We start from the raw sequence: 15,931 nt of genomic DNA, 5'->3' as shown, positions 1-15,931 counted from the left end.
GACTTTGAAAACTAAAAAGTGTCACTTCTTAATTTGTGTTACATCTAGCAAATTTTCTTTATAACATTTGTGTTAGTTTGATAGAAGTATCAATAAAGATAGTTTACAGGGACACAAGCTCATTGAATTCCTCAGTTTTTTTTTTTTTTTTTTTTGGCAGTACAGAGTTTGAACCCAGGGGTGTACCACTGAGCTGCACCCCAGTCCTTTTTATCTTTGATTTTGAGGCAGGGTCTGGCTTTAAACTTATGGACTTGCCTAAGCCTCCAGAGTAGCTGGAATTACTGCCACGTTTGGCAAGGTCCTCAAATCTTTTTGTAAATTTAAGCCCAAAGCTTTTGAGACTGCTGTCTTTCAGTAGTATTACAGGCCTAAAAATATTCCACTGGATATTAAATATTGCTCAAATAAATGGTTCCACAGCCAATTCTGATGGAAAACATTGGCTTAAATAGACTTATTTAATTGTATGACTTCTAAGAACTTTTACTCTATGAAATACCAAGAAGAGACTACAGCTGGGCACATAATGCATGCCTGTAATCCTAGTACTCAGGTGGCTAAGGCAGGAGGATTGCAAGTTTGAGACCAGTCTGGGTAATTTAGTGAGACCCAGTCTCCAGAAGTAAGGGCTAGGGATGTTGTTGCTCAGTGCTAAAGCACCTATGGGTTTAATTCCTAGCACTGGGGGACAACTGGTGTATTTTATTTTCTAAATACAGTCAGTCAAAGGACCTATCTTCAGTGAGCATTTAGGTTTTGTGCAAACCCCTGTGAGATGCTGCTTTTAGGAAGGGTGAGTGATGTTTAGAGTTGCTTCCCAGGGATTCCGGAGTGGCCCTCCCTGGTGAGACATGACTTTGAGGTGGGCATTGGTCCAAGTACCTCTGTGACACACGGGTATTTTTACCTGTTGGCCCGCTTTAGGTCATTAACAAACTCTGCTGACTGCTGATGTCGAATTTCACTGCTCTTGGTCAGTCTTTCCAAGGCGCTCACCAGCTCTTGAACTCTGGCCTTCAGTTTCTTTTCTCTGTATAAGGAGAGAGCACCTGCCATGAGTAGCTTGAGATGACAGTGGAGCTGTTGCTCCCTTGGCGGTGTGAGGGGAAGACAGGCACATGTTGCTTGCCAAGTCACAAGGCCAGGGCACGGAGAGTAGAGAGGGCTCAGCAGAGACAACATGAATACCTCACCACTACATTCGCGAAGGGCGATTTGAGCCCATTTGTTTAGTAGAAGCCCACTAGAGATCTTAAGGAAGGTCACAAAGAAACAAGACAGGAATTTCTACTACTGGCCTATCAGGTCCTCAGCCATGAGTGCAGCCTGACCACAAACGCATCTCTCCGTCTCCATACCCATTTTTTTCCAAGTGTTCAAAGCAGCTGCAAAAAGAACTTGGGGATTCAAGAACAGAAACTTCTGTGTAGCCTAGTCTGCCTACCTCAGACAAGCACCCTACTCAAGCCAACACATCCTACCTACCTGGGGGAAGGAGGGACTGTGCTAGTGGAAAAAGGAGTAGAAATGATATTGTCATTTTAAAGCTGCCCTTATTTTCCATTAACTTACTTAAGTTCTACTTGCACTTCATTTAACTCCCTGCATTCTACGCTGAAGTAGCTTAAAAGTTCCACGGGTTCTGCACTACTGTAGTAAACCGTGCTAGAGGAGTTAGTGAAAGATAGTTTTTAGAGTTCAGTTGCTTTACTGCCTCCCCTCATTCCCACCAGTGCACAAGACCCAGGCAAGAAAACAATTGTCGCTTTCCCCAACACTGGATGCATAGTGCTGCTGCGGGTCCTAAGAGACTTGCCACAATCTGTCTACATGGTTTGCCCCAGTACTGAGTACCATGCCTCCGTGACAGCTTCTAGCAATGATTAAAACTGATTCAGAACAACTCGAAGTTATTTGGAAAGCCAGGATTTAGGGAAAGAATTCTAAAAAGCATCATGTTCGACGAATATAAATTAGCCTGATTCATTTATATGCCGATTTGGTGGTCTCTAGCAAACACATCCCTTGACTAAGCAACGTGATTTATATGACTATCTTAGAGTAAATATGATTATAGGTACATCAATTAAACTAGATTAACTTAAGCTTTGGTTACAATAATTAAGAAAGTGAAATACTTAGGGGACTGGTTAAATGCTACTGAAATGCCTGCTTTAAAAAAAAAAAAAAAGATTGACATGCACTGGCATGAAAGGGTATCTCATATAATAAGTAAAAAGAGTAAGTTCTATAGAATATTTTGTAAAAACTAGATATCTGAATGAATATTTGCTACACTGTAACAAGCTAGAGGGTTTGGGGCTGGGATTGTGGCTCTGTGGTAGAGCACTTGACTAGCGTGTGTGAGGCACTGGGTTCGATTCTCAGCACCACATGTAAACAAATGAATAAAATAACCTATCAAGATCTGAAAAAAACGATGGTTTAATATCAAACTCAATAATGGTTAACTCAGGATGGCAGAAGGCTTTCATTTATATTTACTTTTGCACCGTGGTGCTTCAAAGTTTTACAATTTTGTATGCTTTCTCTAAAGTATGTGAGTCAGTCACAGGTGTGCTTCTTGTAGGGGTGCGATGGGAAGGCAATGGCAGAATGGAAGACTCACATGCCCAGATGGTCCAGATCCTGCTTCTCCCTGGCTTCTCCGGTGTACATGATCTTTCAGCATTTCTGTGGCTACTTTAAGGGCAAAATCCCCAAACTGATGAGTGAAGGAGAGAAGTGCAACTCAAAAACCCAGGCCTACTTTTGTGAGAGAGGGTGGAGGGGGCAAGATCTGAAAGAGAAGCTTAGCAGCCAGTCCATGGTGCACGACTCATTCTTCAGTGAGTCCGCTCACCTGCCTTAGCTATTCGGAAAGGCCTGAGGGCTGGAGCCCCCGTGCTCTGCAGCTGTCCTCTAGTATCTCCCCCTTGCTGAGGAATGTGTTTTTCCTGGGCCCCAGCAGCCACCAGGATACCAACTCGGGTTGCATTTCCCACTGGAATCAGAGGGTGGCAGCATTTCCTACCAGAAGTGAGGGTGTGTTGCCGGAGGAGGTTCCCTTTCTCTCTCCCTCCCTTCCCAAGGCTTCCTCACAGGCTTCCAAGGAGTCCTCCAGCTAAGGCACGGTTGGGAGCGCACCAGGCCTCCGCCCCTCCCGTCCCCTCTGAAAAGAATAGGGTAGGTTATTCTATGTTTTTGTCTCTGTTATGATTCCTTTATCTTCCATTCTAAAGTTAACTGTACAAAGGGAACAATCAAATTATGAAGAATCAAAAATGTAACTATGAACTCAAATTGACAACCAAACTTTACCCAGAGGAAGCCCATCCCCCACCTTCCCCATTTCTTCCAACGTCCTGCAAACTGAGGAGTGTGAAAATTCTAGCCCTACCATAAACAAATGCCTTTTCCCCCCAGCATTCAGCCTACCGTGCACTGCAACAGAAGGAACTTTCCAGACCTGGCAGACTCCAAAGGCTAACAGAATCCCAGAAAGGCAGGAGAGGCCCTCTAATCCTGCCCCACCCCAGCTGGGGCTACTGCCCAAAGTGCTTGGGACAGAATGGTAGAGGAAAGAACAAACTGCAGCAAGAATTATGTCACTGTTTTAAAGATGCAAAAACAGGGCCAGATCCCAAACCTAAAATCTGGGTTGCTTTACCTGTTTCCATTCATTGGTTGAGGTGGACCCTGCAGTAATGAGTCATGACTTCACCTTCACTCACCTGGATCTAAATTGAAGTAGCAATTTCCTAGTCCTGCAAATCTAACGGTATGCAATAACAGCCCGTAGGCACAAGTGGCTTTCTGAGCATTTGAGACGTGTCTGAACTGAAAGTGTAAAAGGCACACTGGAATTTGAAGCCTTAATAAATAAAATTTCTCACTAATAATTTTTAAAATGTTGGTTACATGTTGAAATTTTTCTGTTTTTGTGGTACTGGGGATTATACTAAGGGCCTCAAGAATGCTGGGCAAGCATTCTACCACTAAGCTTATGACCCCTAGCCTGAAACATTTTACGTATTGGGCTCAATATGCTATTAACATTACAATCAGGAACTTTTTTTTTTTTTTTTGAAGTGGGAAGTACTGGGTTTCGAACCCAGGGCCTCACACATGCGAGGCAAGTGCTACACTGTGGTCCTATTAAAAATTGTTTTTTGTATTTAGAAATTTAAAAAAAAAATCTGGACCTACTTTTTCTTCTATAAGATACACGGTCTCTGGTCTGATTCCGAGGTCCTTAACCCATTTTGAGTTTAGTTTCGTGCACGGTGAGAGAGATGGGTTTAGTTTCATTCTGTTGCATATGGATTTCCAATTCTCCCAGCACCATTTGTTGAAGAGGCTATCTTTTCTCCATTGCATATTTTTGGACTCTTTGTTTAGTATGAGAAAATTGTATTTATTTGGGTTTGTGTCCGTGTCCTCTATTCTGTACCATTGATCCACCTTTCTATTTTGGTACCAATACCATGCCGTTTTTGTTACTATTGCTTTGTAGTAGAGTTGAAGATCTGGTATTGCGATACCCCCTGCTTCACTCTTTCTGCCAAGGATTGCTTTAGCTATTCTGGGTTTTTTATTCTTCCAGATGAATTTCATAATTGCTTGCTCTATTTCTGAAGGTACATCATTGGGATTTTAATTGGAATTGCATTGAATCTGTATAGCACTTTTGGTAGTATGGCCATTTTGACAATATTAATTCTTCCTATCCAAGAACATGGGAGATCTTTCCATCTTCTAAGGTTTTCTTGAATTTCTTTCTTTAGTGTTCTGTAGTTCTCATTGTAGAGGTCTTTCACCTCTTTTGTGAGATTGATTCCCAAGTATTTTATTTTTTTCGATGCTATTGTAAATGGGGTAGTTTTCATTTAGTTGAGGATGGACAGAGTATATTTATTTTATTTATTCATGTGGTGCTGAGGATCAAACTCAGAGTCCTATGCATGTGAGGCAAGTGTTCTACCGCTGAGCCACAACCCTAACCCTCTTTTGTATTTTGAATGTGGAATCTAAACAATGTAAAATTATATGTGTGACTTCCATTTGAGACTTGGATATCAATGGCTATCACTGCTTTAAAGGATTTATTTAAAAGGATATTATCACACATTTCCCCAGGTTCTGTTTCAGAATGTTTGGGTGAGACGGAATTGCAGTTTATGAGGTGCTCCAGGTGACTATGATTAGGCAAATTTGAGAAACTGATATGGTAGAAGGGTTCTTCACCCCGACCTGAGGACAAAGTCCATGTGCTCCTGGGACTCCCTGAATTTCATAATATATGCAAAACCATAGCATGGGCATTCCTTAGTCCCGGTGTTTACAGCTTTCCTCATTCTCAAGGGATATCTTAGAAAATGCTAAGAATCACAGCTTGCCAACTTGAATCACTCTGAAACCTCAACCATTCATGTCCTGTTTTGGCTTCTAATTTAATTTGCTTGGCCTTCAGTTCAGAATTTATGTGGTTTGTATACATAAGATAGTAGGGGAAAGGTTGCCAGAATTGGTAGCAGCAACAGGATGAAGCTCAGCCTGCAGGGTCTGCTGGTGGCAGTGGCCTAGGGAGGTACAGTGGCTGGTGGGCAGTGGAGCTGGGGATCAAACAGCACTTTGAATATACTGAATGGGTGTTCTGAAGCCAAGATAAGTCCTCAGGCTGGACATATTAAAGAGAAAGTAGCTCACTAACAAACAAACCTCTCATAACTGATTCAGAAGGTGCTAGATATCCATCCCAACAGGAGAGCAAATTTCAACATAGAAACAGATAACATGAGAAAACAAGGCAATAAGATGCCTCTATAAAATTTCAAATCTCCCCAACAAATAAACCCAGAGATATTGAAGTGGAGGAAATACGGGGTAAAGAATTTTAAAAGTTGCTTGTTGAAATAATCGATGAATTAAAAGATCTAAGAAACCAAGGAAGAAAATGCAAGATATGAAAGAGCATTTCAACAGAGAAAATCATATAAAATCTTGAAGCCTGTAATCCCAGCAGTTTGGGAGGCTGAAAGCAGGAGGATCATGAGTTCAAAGCCAACCTCAACAATTTAGTGAGACTGTAAGCAACTTAGCAAATATAATATAAAAAGAGCTGGGAATGTGGCTTAGTTGTTAAGTGCCCCTGTGTTCAATACCCGGTACCAAAAAAAAAAGAAAATATCTTGGAAATGAAAAACGTAATTAGCCCCAAATAAAAAACTCAGTGGAGTGTCTCACCAGTCGACTAGACTGAACAGAAGAAATAATATCAAGGTTGGGCTATAAAGTGCAGGAAGTAGAATACTCAGTAATAAAGGTGGAATGGGGAGAGAGACAAAGAGACTATGAACAGAATTTACAACATTAAAAAGCTGTGTAACTTGTAGTTGTACTGCTAACAAAATAGTACAACATTAAAAGGCCAAAATTAAGAATTACAGGCCTTGAGGAAGGAGGGGAAATAAAAACTAATGGCATATTTTACTTATTCAATAAGGTAATAGCAGAAATTTTCCTAAACTTGGGAAGGAGATGGACATACAGGTACTAGAAGCATTTAGAATTCCACATAGGACCAGAGAAGAACTCCATGTCATGTTTCAGTTGAAATGCCAAAAATTCAGAACAAAGAATTTTAAAAGCTGCAAGAGAAAAGCACCAAATCACTTATAGAGGCAAACAGAACAACAACAGATCTATTAGCAGAAACTCTAAAGGCCAGGAATGCATGGAATGGTGTATTTCAATCTGGGGGTGGGGGGGCACTGACAATCTAGATTACTATATCTAGCAAAGCTATCTTTCAGAATTAAGAACAAATAAAAACCTTCCAAGATAAGCCTAAACCAAAGGAATTCATGACCACTAAGCCAGCATTGCAGAAGATATTCAAAGGAACCCTACACACAAAAGAGGAAGATAAAAATAATCAAGAGAGAATGGGAAGGAATAACCCACCTTAGAAAAATAAGCAAATGAGAAAAGGAAATCAAAGATTAGAATTAAAATGACAGGAAGTAACACATACCTCTCTATAATAATACTGAATAGAAATGGTCTTCATTCTCTAAAAGATATGGTCTTAATTCTCTAAAAGATATAGACTGGAAATTTGGATTAAAAAATAAAATCCAGTTGTGTGTTGTCTCCAAAAAACACCTCACCCACAAAGACATTCACAGACTCAAAGGATGGATAGTGATATTCATTGCAAATGGAACCCAAAAGCAGGCAGGAGTGGCTACTTTTCTATATACCAGTAAATCTGCTGAGAAAGAAATCAGGTAAATAGTTCCATTCATTTCAAACAAAGTGACTTAAAATCAAAATTAAAAGACACAGAATGTCATTATATATTGCTAAAGACCACAATGAGAAGATAAAACAATTATACTTATGCTCTGAATGCTGGGGACACCCAATTTCATAAAACAAACATTGCTAGATACAAAGGGACTGATAAACACCCCCCATTTTAGTAATAGTGGGGATTTCAGTATATCTTTCTAATAGATTATTGAGACAGAATCAACTAAGAAACATCAGATTTAAACCTTTCTATGGATTAACTGGATTTAACAGACATCTGTAGAATGTTTTATCCAACAACTGGATGCACTTTCTGTCACTCATGGAACTTCCTCCAAAATTGATCATATATGTAAGTTCTTAAAGCAAGGCTTAGAAAAAGAATCTCTTGCATTTTTCAGATCATAGTGTAATGAAATCACAAATCAATAACAAGAAAAACTACCGGAGGTACACAGATACATAGAGACTGAACAATACACTTTTGAATGATGAGAGATTCATTGAAGAAATTAAAGACGGAATTTAAAAATATATAGAATCAAAAACAGATTGAAATTCAACATACCAAAATCTCTAGGATATAGTAAATGCAGTGCTAGGAGGGAAGTTTGTAAGTGCCTACAATAAACAAATGAACACAGATCTCAAATAATGTACATCATAGTCTTAGGAAAATAAGAACAAACCAATTCTAAAACTAGAAGGAAAGAAATATTAGAGGTGAAATTAATGAAAAAGAAACAATACAAACGATCAATGAAACAGAGTTGGTTCTTTGAAAAAATGAACAGGATTTATAAACTCCTAGCCAAACTAACCAAAAGATCCAAATTAATAAAATTAGATGCAAAAATGGGGGGATGTTACTGCAAACATAACTGAAATTCTGAGGATCATTAGGGAATATCTTGAAAACTTATATTCCAATAAATTGTATACTCTATAAGAGGAATGGGCAAATTTCTAGACATACAACCTACCAAAATTGAACCAAGAGGAGATAGAAAATCCAAATAACCCAATAACAAGCAATGAGATTGAAGCAGTAATAAAAAGCCTCCCAACAAAGAAAAGGCCAGGACCTAACAAACTGACAGATGAATTTTACCAGATGGTTAAGGAATAACTAATGTCAATACTCCTCAAATTAGCCCTTGAAATTGAAAGGGAGTAAAAGCTTCCAAACTCAATTCTATGAAGCCTGTATCACTCTGATACCAAAACTGGGTAAAGATACTTTGAGGAAAGAAAACTATAGACCAATATCATTGAACATAGACATAAAAATTTTCTATAAAATATTACTGAATCAAATTCAGCTACACATTAAAAAGATTATATATCATGATCAAGTTGGTTTTATCCCAGGAATACAAAGATGGTTCAACATACACCATCGATAAACATAACACTCTACATAAATAGAACCAAAGACAAAAATCACATGATCAATTCAGCAGATACAAAACTTCTGACAGAATCCAACACTGCATGATAAAAAATCCTGAAGAAACTAAGAACTTACCTCAACATCATAAAGACTATATATGACAAGCCCTAAACCAATGAATGACATACTGAATAGGGAAAATCTGAAAGTACTTCATCATCTGTATAATATGTACCATCATTCTGTATAATATGTACCAGTTTTTAAAAAAGCCCAGATGAGCATTTTCTTATGCCTCACGAAGAGGAGAAAGTAGAAATTAAACACTGTGCTGTCCCCCCAAGAGTAATTCATTCATACATTGTTTTCTGGAATGCCCCAAAATGCACACTCCCTCTCTTCCTTGTACTTTTACTCCAGTGGTCTAGGCACTTGTGAATATACAAGTAAAAAGAGAACAGCACTGGATTTTAGTAGGACCATGAAGACCTATGTCACCTGTACACATGTGGATTTCAGTTATGGGTCTTCCCCTTAGTGTTTAGCCCCTCACCAAAAATGAGGTTGGTTTCTAACCTGGGAGGTGTTTTGTTTTTTGCTTTTTTAACTGAAACCGTTTTAAGCAGTGGGATGTTGGAATGTTCACAGATTCACAGAGGCTGTGAGAGGTAGCCTCGTGGTGGGAGGTACCAGGAAGCCCGCCATTCTACTGGGTGGGAAACAGCTAAGCAGGGCTCTGAAGCAGTACTCATCAGTGTACCCTGGCCACTGGAAGGGTGGCTGTGGGAGCAAGCAGTCAGGGGGCTGGATTCTCCCTACAATGAAAAGGCCAGCACCAGTAATTGATGATTAGAGAAAGTCACCAGGGCTAGTCAGGGCCCAATCCTGATGAGCTTTGCAGCAGGCCAAGAGACCTTTTAGAAGAGCTGTAATCAGACCAAACCACAGGGAGTCACAGCCATGCAGCCACAAAGCCTGGAATTTCTTAGCAATTGCTAATTATATGGAATTAGTCACTGAGAGAATTGTCTGAAAATGTGGTTCCTCTCTCCCTCACCTTCCGTTTACTCTTTAACCCCAGTTGGGGTTCTGTTCCACTGAAAGGGCTCACTGAAGTCACCAGTGATCTCTGGGTTGCCAGCAGTCACTCTGCCCTTTTCTTACCTATAACAGCATCTGCATGGCTGACCACCCCCTCTTGACCATCCTTTACTTGGTGATTAGTGCGAGGCCCCAGTACCTGGACTTCATCCTCCTTCGCAGGCTGTTCCTTCAGTTGTCACCGTCTTCAATGACTCCTCTATACTGCACCTCTAAGTCCTGGGAGTTATTTAGGACTTAGGCTTGGGCAGATTTTATATCTTACCCATTCTTTAATTCTGTCCATTCTCATTTATTTTCCTGAAACAATATGCTAGAAACCTCCAAATCTTTGTCTCCAGCCTTCCCTCAGATCTCTCTTCTTGTTCATTTGATACCTCCAATTAGCAGACATCTTCCATTTAACATGTCCACAGCATAATTTTTGAAATTACACCCCAATCCACTCTTCTGTGTTAACAAATGGCAACTCCATTCTCCTGGTTATTTACTCTGTCTTGAAGTCACCTCTAAAGCCCTCTCTTCCTCCTTATCCATTCAATAGTAAATCCTACCTACAAAATCTTCTCTTATGGCCTTTGCTGCCCCCACCATGGGTCTGCGCTGCCATTCACTTGGATAACAATGACACACAACAGATGGGCCATTTAAAAAAATATATATATATATATTTTTAGTTGTACAATACCTTTGTTTATTTAGTTTTTTTTTTTTTTTTTTTAACGTGGTGGGCGGGATTGAACCCAGTGCCTCACATACACTAGGCAAGTGCTCTACCATTGAGCCACAACCCCAGTCCCTATTTAAAAAAAATTTTTTTTTAATATATACATTTTTAGTTGTAGGTGGACACCTGCCTTTATTTTATTTTAATGTGTTGCTGAGGATGGAACCCAGGGTTTCATACATGCTAGGCAGGCACTCTACCACTGAGCTACAACCCTAGCACCCCCATTTTTAAAAATGATAAAAATTGAATGATAATACTGCCCTTCTGCTTGCATTGAGAATAGCATCTGAGGTGCCACCTCCATCTAGAAGGCTCTGCTTGACCTAACTCCTGCCTACCTGGGATGGCCTTCTACCCCTCTGCTCCTTCTCCTTTTCCTCTCAGCTTAAATAGCACCTCTCAGAGATGCTAACCTGACCATCTGCTGAAACAAATGTCCCAGAGTCAGAACATCACTGTACTTTGTCATTTCCTTCATATTATTCATTGCAAATGATGTTTGCTTTATTGGAAAAAAAAATCTAGAGTGACTGTATTCCTTTACCATCTTTATTTCCTTCATGGTAATCAGCTCTGTCTGTAACAGCTTATTTTATAGACCAGCCATGTAGAAAGTTATAGACAACTTTCTCAAGTCCTTTACAAGGATGAAGTCATTTAATTCTCACAACAGTCTTTAAGGTCAGTACTACTATTATGCTAGTTTTATAGATGAGGAACCTGAGCCACAGTTAATAGACTTGTCCACAACCAGGAACCATAGAATTGGAGTGCACGCCTACAAGTCTGTCTGCAGAGCTTAGACACTTAGGCATCTCACCAAAATATCTTGTGACTCGTAAAGGGAATAGAGCATGAGATAAACAAGATCTGGTTAAGAGCATAGGCCTGTGGAATTAGGATTAAGTGTCCCCAGATAATCATGCTCTGCAGCTATTACGTTTGAGCATGACTGTACTTTGCCAGGAGTAGCAGCAAGAGGATGACAGCAGTCACACTGTTACCCAGACTTCCCTGGGAATGTCTCATGTCCAGGAAGTACACCTGGAGCTCACACAGGGCCACCACCACCTTTTCCCATGGCTGCTGTGTGCTCTGATGGTCCCAGCCACCCTGCCTTTATGGGGGTCTCAAGGACTCCTTCTGAGTTTTGGGGGCACTGGGAACAATGACAAAATAAATCTGTTACTCAAGCAATATTCACCTCGGCCCCTTGAGTGAGCCTCAGTGTTTACCTGTGCCCTTCTAGGAATCCTGGCTTTGGAGCTCAGCAATTTATTTCTGAGATAATAAACCCATGGGCGCACTTTGTATCCCATTAATGTCTTACAGATCCATGTGCATTTATGGAATTCTAGGTACCACTTCCTATGCTTGATGGCTATTATAAATCAGCCAGATATGAAGAATCAGCAAGTACAAGTTTAATAACACAGCACCTTTTTAAATAATGGTTCTCCTAATAAAATGGCAGCTTCCATTACTTGTTTGCTGGCGGCCGGGGGAGGGTTCCCTTTATATAAACACCCCACCCAGTTCCTTTTTCATTTCATCCCATCCCACTGTGTGACTCAAAACAGTATTCATGCATAGCTGCTGAAATAGGTTGACATCTTTTTCCCTCTTATGGCCAAATGTGGGTTCCTAAAAGTCTGGAAGACTGTAGAACTGGGCAGATGATTTTGTGACTCAGAAGTGGATTTTTAACTCTGAGGAGTCTTCCTGGATTGTGCAAAGGCACTGATGGGACGACAGCAAACTCTTACCCAGACTTTTCAGGAAGATGTCTGTCCAGGAAACACACCTGGAGCTCTCACAGGCACACCACTACCTTTTCTCATGGCTGCTGTGCACTCATGCTCCCAACCACTGTGCCTTTATGGGGGTCCCGGATGAGGTCGCCTTCTCTCTCAGCCTGCAGCCCAATACTCTGCAGACAACTATTGGGTAGTCGGTGCCATTGTGGACTCAGAGGAGAGCGGGGAAATACATGGTGGAGGTGACTGATAGAAACTTGAGGAAAGTGAGGACTCTGATTGAAGGTGAGGAGAGGCAGGGACAAAGTGAAGGCCTGCTCTTGGGAAGATGAATTGTATGGATTACAAATTACACACAAGGGAATCATTTAAAACATGGGCTAGGAAATTACATTAGGAACCTGTGGATGAGCCTGAATGCCACAACTCACCACCATGCTATGGTGGTCACACTGCAGGTAATTATGCAGAGCAGCCCCTTGGGAGTGAGTGTTAAGGTGTTTTGGTGGCAGGACACAGAAACAGACCAACAGCAGAATGACCCATCTGGACCACTGCACTGGGACTTCTGAGAAGCTAAGGGCCAAACTCAGAAGACAGTACAAATGGGAAGGAATAAAGAGGACTTTCAGGAAAGAAACACTATGACTTCCAAGCTGTACTCTTGGATCATTCAGAGAGCAGAATTCTTAATATACATAGTAATTCTGAGGAAGAGGCCACTTTTACCGGCAAGAGGAAACAGATTTGAATTCTGTCTTGGCCATGCTGTGCTTCCAGGCTCTAGCATGATCTTTGGGGGGAAACATTCATTGGGGATGAGGCTGACAGAATTTAGGGAGCATCTGGAAGGAACAGAGTCATCAGAGTTGCAGACGTATACCTGACTGAGGAGGTCAAACAGCTGGCCTCAAAGAGATTATTCTGGGTGGACCTAACCTACTTAGGTGAGCCCTTAAAAGGGCCTGAATTCTTCCTGGAAAAAGATTTAAAACAGGAGAGAGGGATTTGAAGCAGGGGAGGTTTTCCCTGATGGCTTTGAAGATGGAGGGGATCATGAAAAGGAATGAGAGATGCCTTCTAGGAGCTAAGAGTTCCCTGCCCAACAGGCAGCCAGAAAATGAAACCTTAGCTCTCCAGCTGCAGAAAGCTGAAATCTGCCATGGAGCAGAATGAGCTCAGAAGCAAGATCTCCCTAGATTCTCTAGATATGAACACAGCTGTGGCTGACGTGACAGCACAGGGCACTACAGCCTTGCCAGGTCCCAAGCAGGGAAACCAGTCATGCTGTGCAGAAAACAAGTGGGTCTTGTTTTAAGTCACTTTTGTGCTTCTTTGTTATGTAGCAACAGAAAACTATCACAGAGTAGCCATCACACTTTTTCATGAGGTTGCTCCTTGTCCTTGTAAGATTCTCCCCTCAGGGGCACATGAATGTGCTCTGATGTCTCCTTTCTTGAAAGAGGAAAAAAAGAAGAAAGGAAGAAAGAGGAGGAGGGAGGGAAGGAGGGAAGGAGGGGAAGGGGGAAGGGGAAGAGGGAAGCGGGGAGGGTGGTGGGGAGGGAGGTCCAGCTGCCTGAACAGTAAGTATAAGTAATTGTGTCTTAGAACATAGTTCCTAGGGGCTGGGGATGTAGCTCAGTGGTACAGCACTTGCCTAGCATGTGTAAGGCACTGGGTTCAATCCTCAACACCACTTAAAAATAAATAAATAAATAAAGGTATTGTGTCCATCTACAACTAAAATATATATTTTTTAAAAAAGAAGATAGTTCCTTCTTTAGAAGCACTTTCTCTTCTTGGCTCTCCTGCCTTCCCTGCTAGCATCTTCTTCAAACTTAGCCATCTGGAGTCCCTCCATTATGAGTGACCTGTGAGGAGGTGCCAGCCCAGGGATGAGGGACAATTTGGGGGACATTCCCCCCATGTGTCCTTGATCCCTGAGACCAAGCCTCATGTGCCTGCCCCTTCCTGCGTGGCCACCTCCACTCCACTTCAAGTCACATCAAGGCCTTCCAGATCTGGTCTCTGTGACCACATTGGTAAATAGGACCCACCTGCCACTGGAACTCTCCTGATAGGAATTTGTCATGCGGTGTTCTCTTCCAACAGTGTTGGCTCCCCTGCTTATTAGCCATCAGAGAGAGAAAAGGAAGCCTCATGCCCCTCCTTTGGATGAGTTGGGTGACACCTATCACTGGACAGTGGCCACTGCAACTGTTGAGCGTCTTCACTTAAGAGTTTAACAGAACCATCTGCACACACACAAACACAGAGGGAACATCCCAGTTCCCTGAAGGGCTCAACGGGGCCCCTCGTAGGTGTGTGACTAAATGACCACAGCCTCCTGTGGGGGCAGGGCACCAACTTCTACAAGTAATGTGTAAGGACACAGAGCTGAGCTCTGCCCTGCTTTGGTCAAGTGAAAGGGTGATGCACGAGTCACTCCCTGTCTCCGGGTGCTGAGGAAACAGCTTCCTTTCTTATAATCAGCATTACCTTATATGGCACTGCCTCACATGTCTGTACATTTGAGGAAGTCTGCCTCCCCCTCAGCACCTCGCTTGGCCCCACCATCAGTAGATGGATGCATGATCATGGACCAGGAGCAGAGAGGTCCTCATTGTCCCAGACCAGAGTACACCATGGAGGACAGACTGTGAGGCTCACCTTGCACTCATCTGCAAGTTAACCTGGCTCTGTCTGCACAGTGAAGTGCAGAGGGTCCAGAGAGAATGCAGAGGCACAAGATTTCCCCACTGGCTCACTTGTGTGACCTTGGTAAATCACTCAGCCTTGCTCTACCCGTCTTGTCCCCAGATCATATGGAGAGCAGCACCTGCTGCCCGGCTGTCACCCAAGACCATGACAGATAAAACTGCTTCATTCAGCTGTGCCCAGGTCCTGAGGGCAGGCTGCACAGATACCATGGAAGTACAAAGAAGAGTCATCTCTGAAAATCCCTTTCTGCAACTGCTGTTTTCTACTTCACTTCTTTGCTGGAAAGATCAGTCAAATTTTATTAGAACCTGCGGGAGTCTAGTAAAGAGAGGGATCTGAGATGGACTAGAGAAGGGTTACAGCCTGTGCAGACAAGCAAACCAAGCTACCCTGACAAGAAAACACCTCATGTGCAAGTCTGGAAACCTGGTCATCCAGATGGGGTTTTATGGCCATACCAGAGCCAATAAACCACAATAAATGTCCATGGAAGTGGAGGGAATGAAATCAGACCAGATGGGAATTACATAGTAAATGCAGGATTGCACTAAGTGCTGAGTTTGTTCCAAAAATGAAGAAAGTTAGGAGAAGACTCAGCAAGAAGAGCCAGCACTGGGTGACAAGGGCCCAACTACAGCTGAAGTCTGGCTGGGAAAGGGGAGATTGAGTTGGTACAGGGCATTAGCCTAGAACCAGTGACTCCAATGCCACAGAACACCTTCCTTGGGATGGCTGGTTTTCCTCAAGAAAGGATCACTGCTTAACTTCTTCCTCTTCCTCTTGTCCATGCCTGCTCTTCTCAATCTGGATGCCTGGGCCCACAGCCTTGGTGGCTGGAGCCATCCTTCATACTTCTGAAAATGCCAGTAAGATTTCCCCAGCTGGCCTCAGCCACAAGCCCAGAAGTGG

At 42.2% G+C, this 15,931-nt stretch overlaps 1 protein-coding gene across 3 annotated transcripts in view; it reads right to left on the bottom strand.

The window, feature by feature from the left end:
* Positions 1-15,931, bottom strand: part of Mcc (MCC regulator of WNT signaling pathway) — a 463,169-nt gene that overhangs the window by 3,076 nt on the left and 444,162 nt on the right. For all 3 annotated transcript variants that reach the window (XM_047556679.1, XM_047556680.1, XM_047556681.1), the window contains one exon: positions 911-1,033. In XM_047556679.1, the coding sequence (XP_047412635.1) occupies positions 911-1,033 (123 nt within the window). The remainder of the gene's footprint in view (positions 1-910; positions 1,034-15,931) is intronic.

The sequence above is a fragment of the Sciurus carolinensis genome, chromosome 6 (genome assembly GCF_902686445.1).
Source record: "Sciurus carolinensis chromosome 6, mSciCar1.2, whole genome shotgun sequence".
NCBI classification, from domain to species: Eukaryota; Metazoa; Chordata; class Mammalia; order Rodentia; family Sciuridae; genus Sciurus; species Sciurus carolinensis.
Note: the sequence above shows the minus strand (reverse complement) of the source record. Positions and strands in the feature narration are given on the sequence as shown.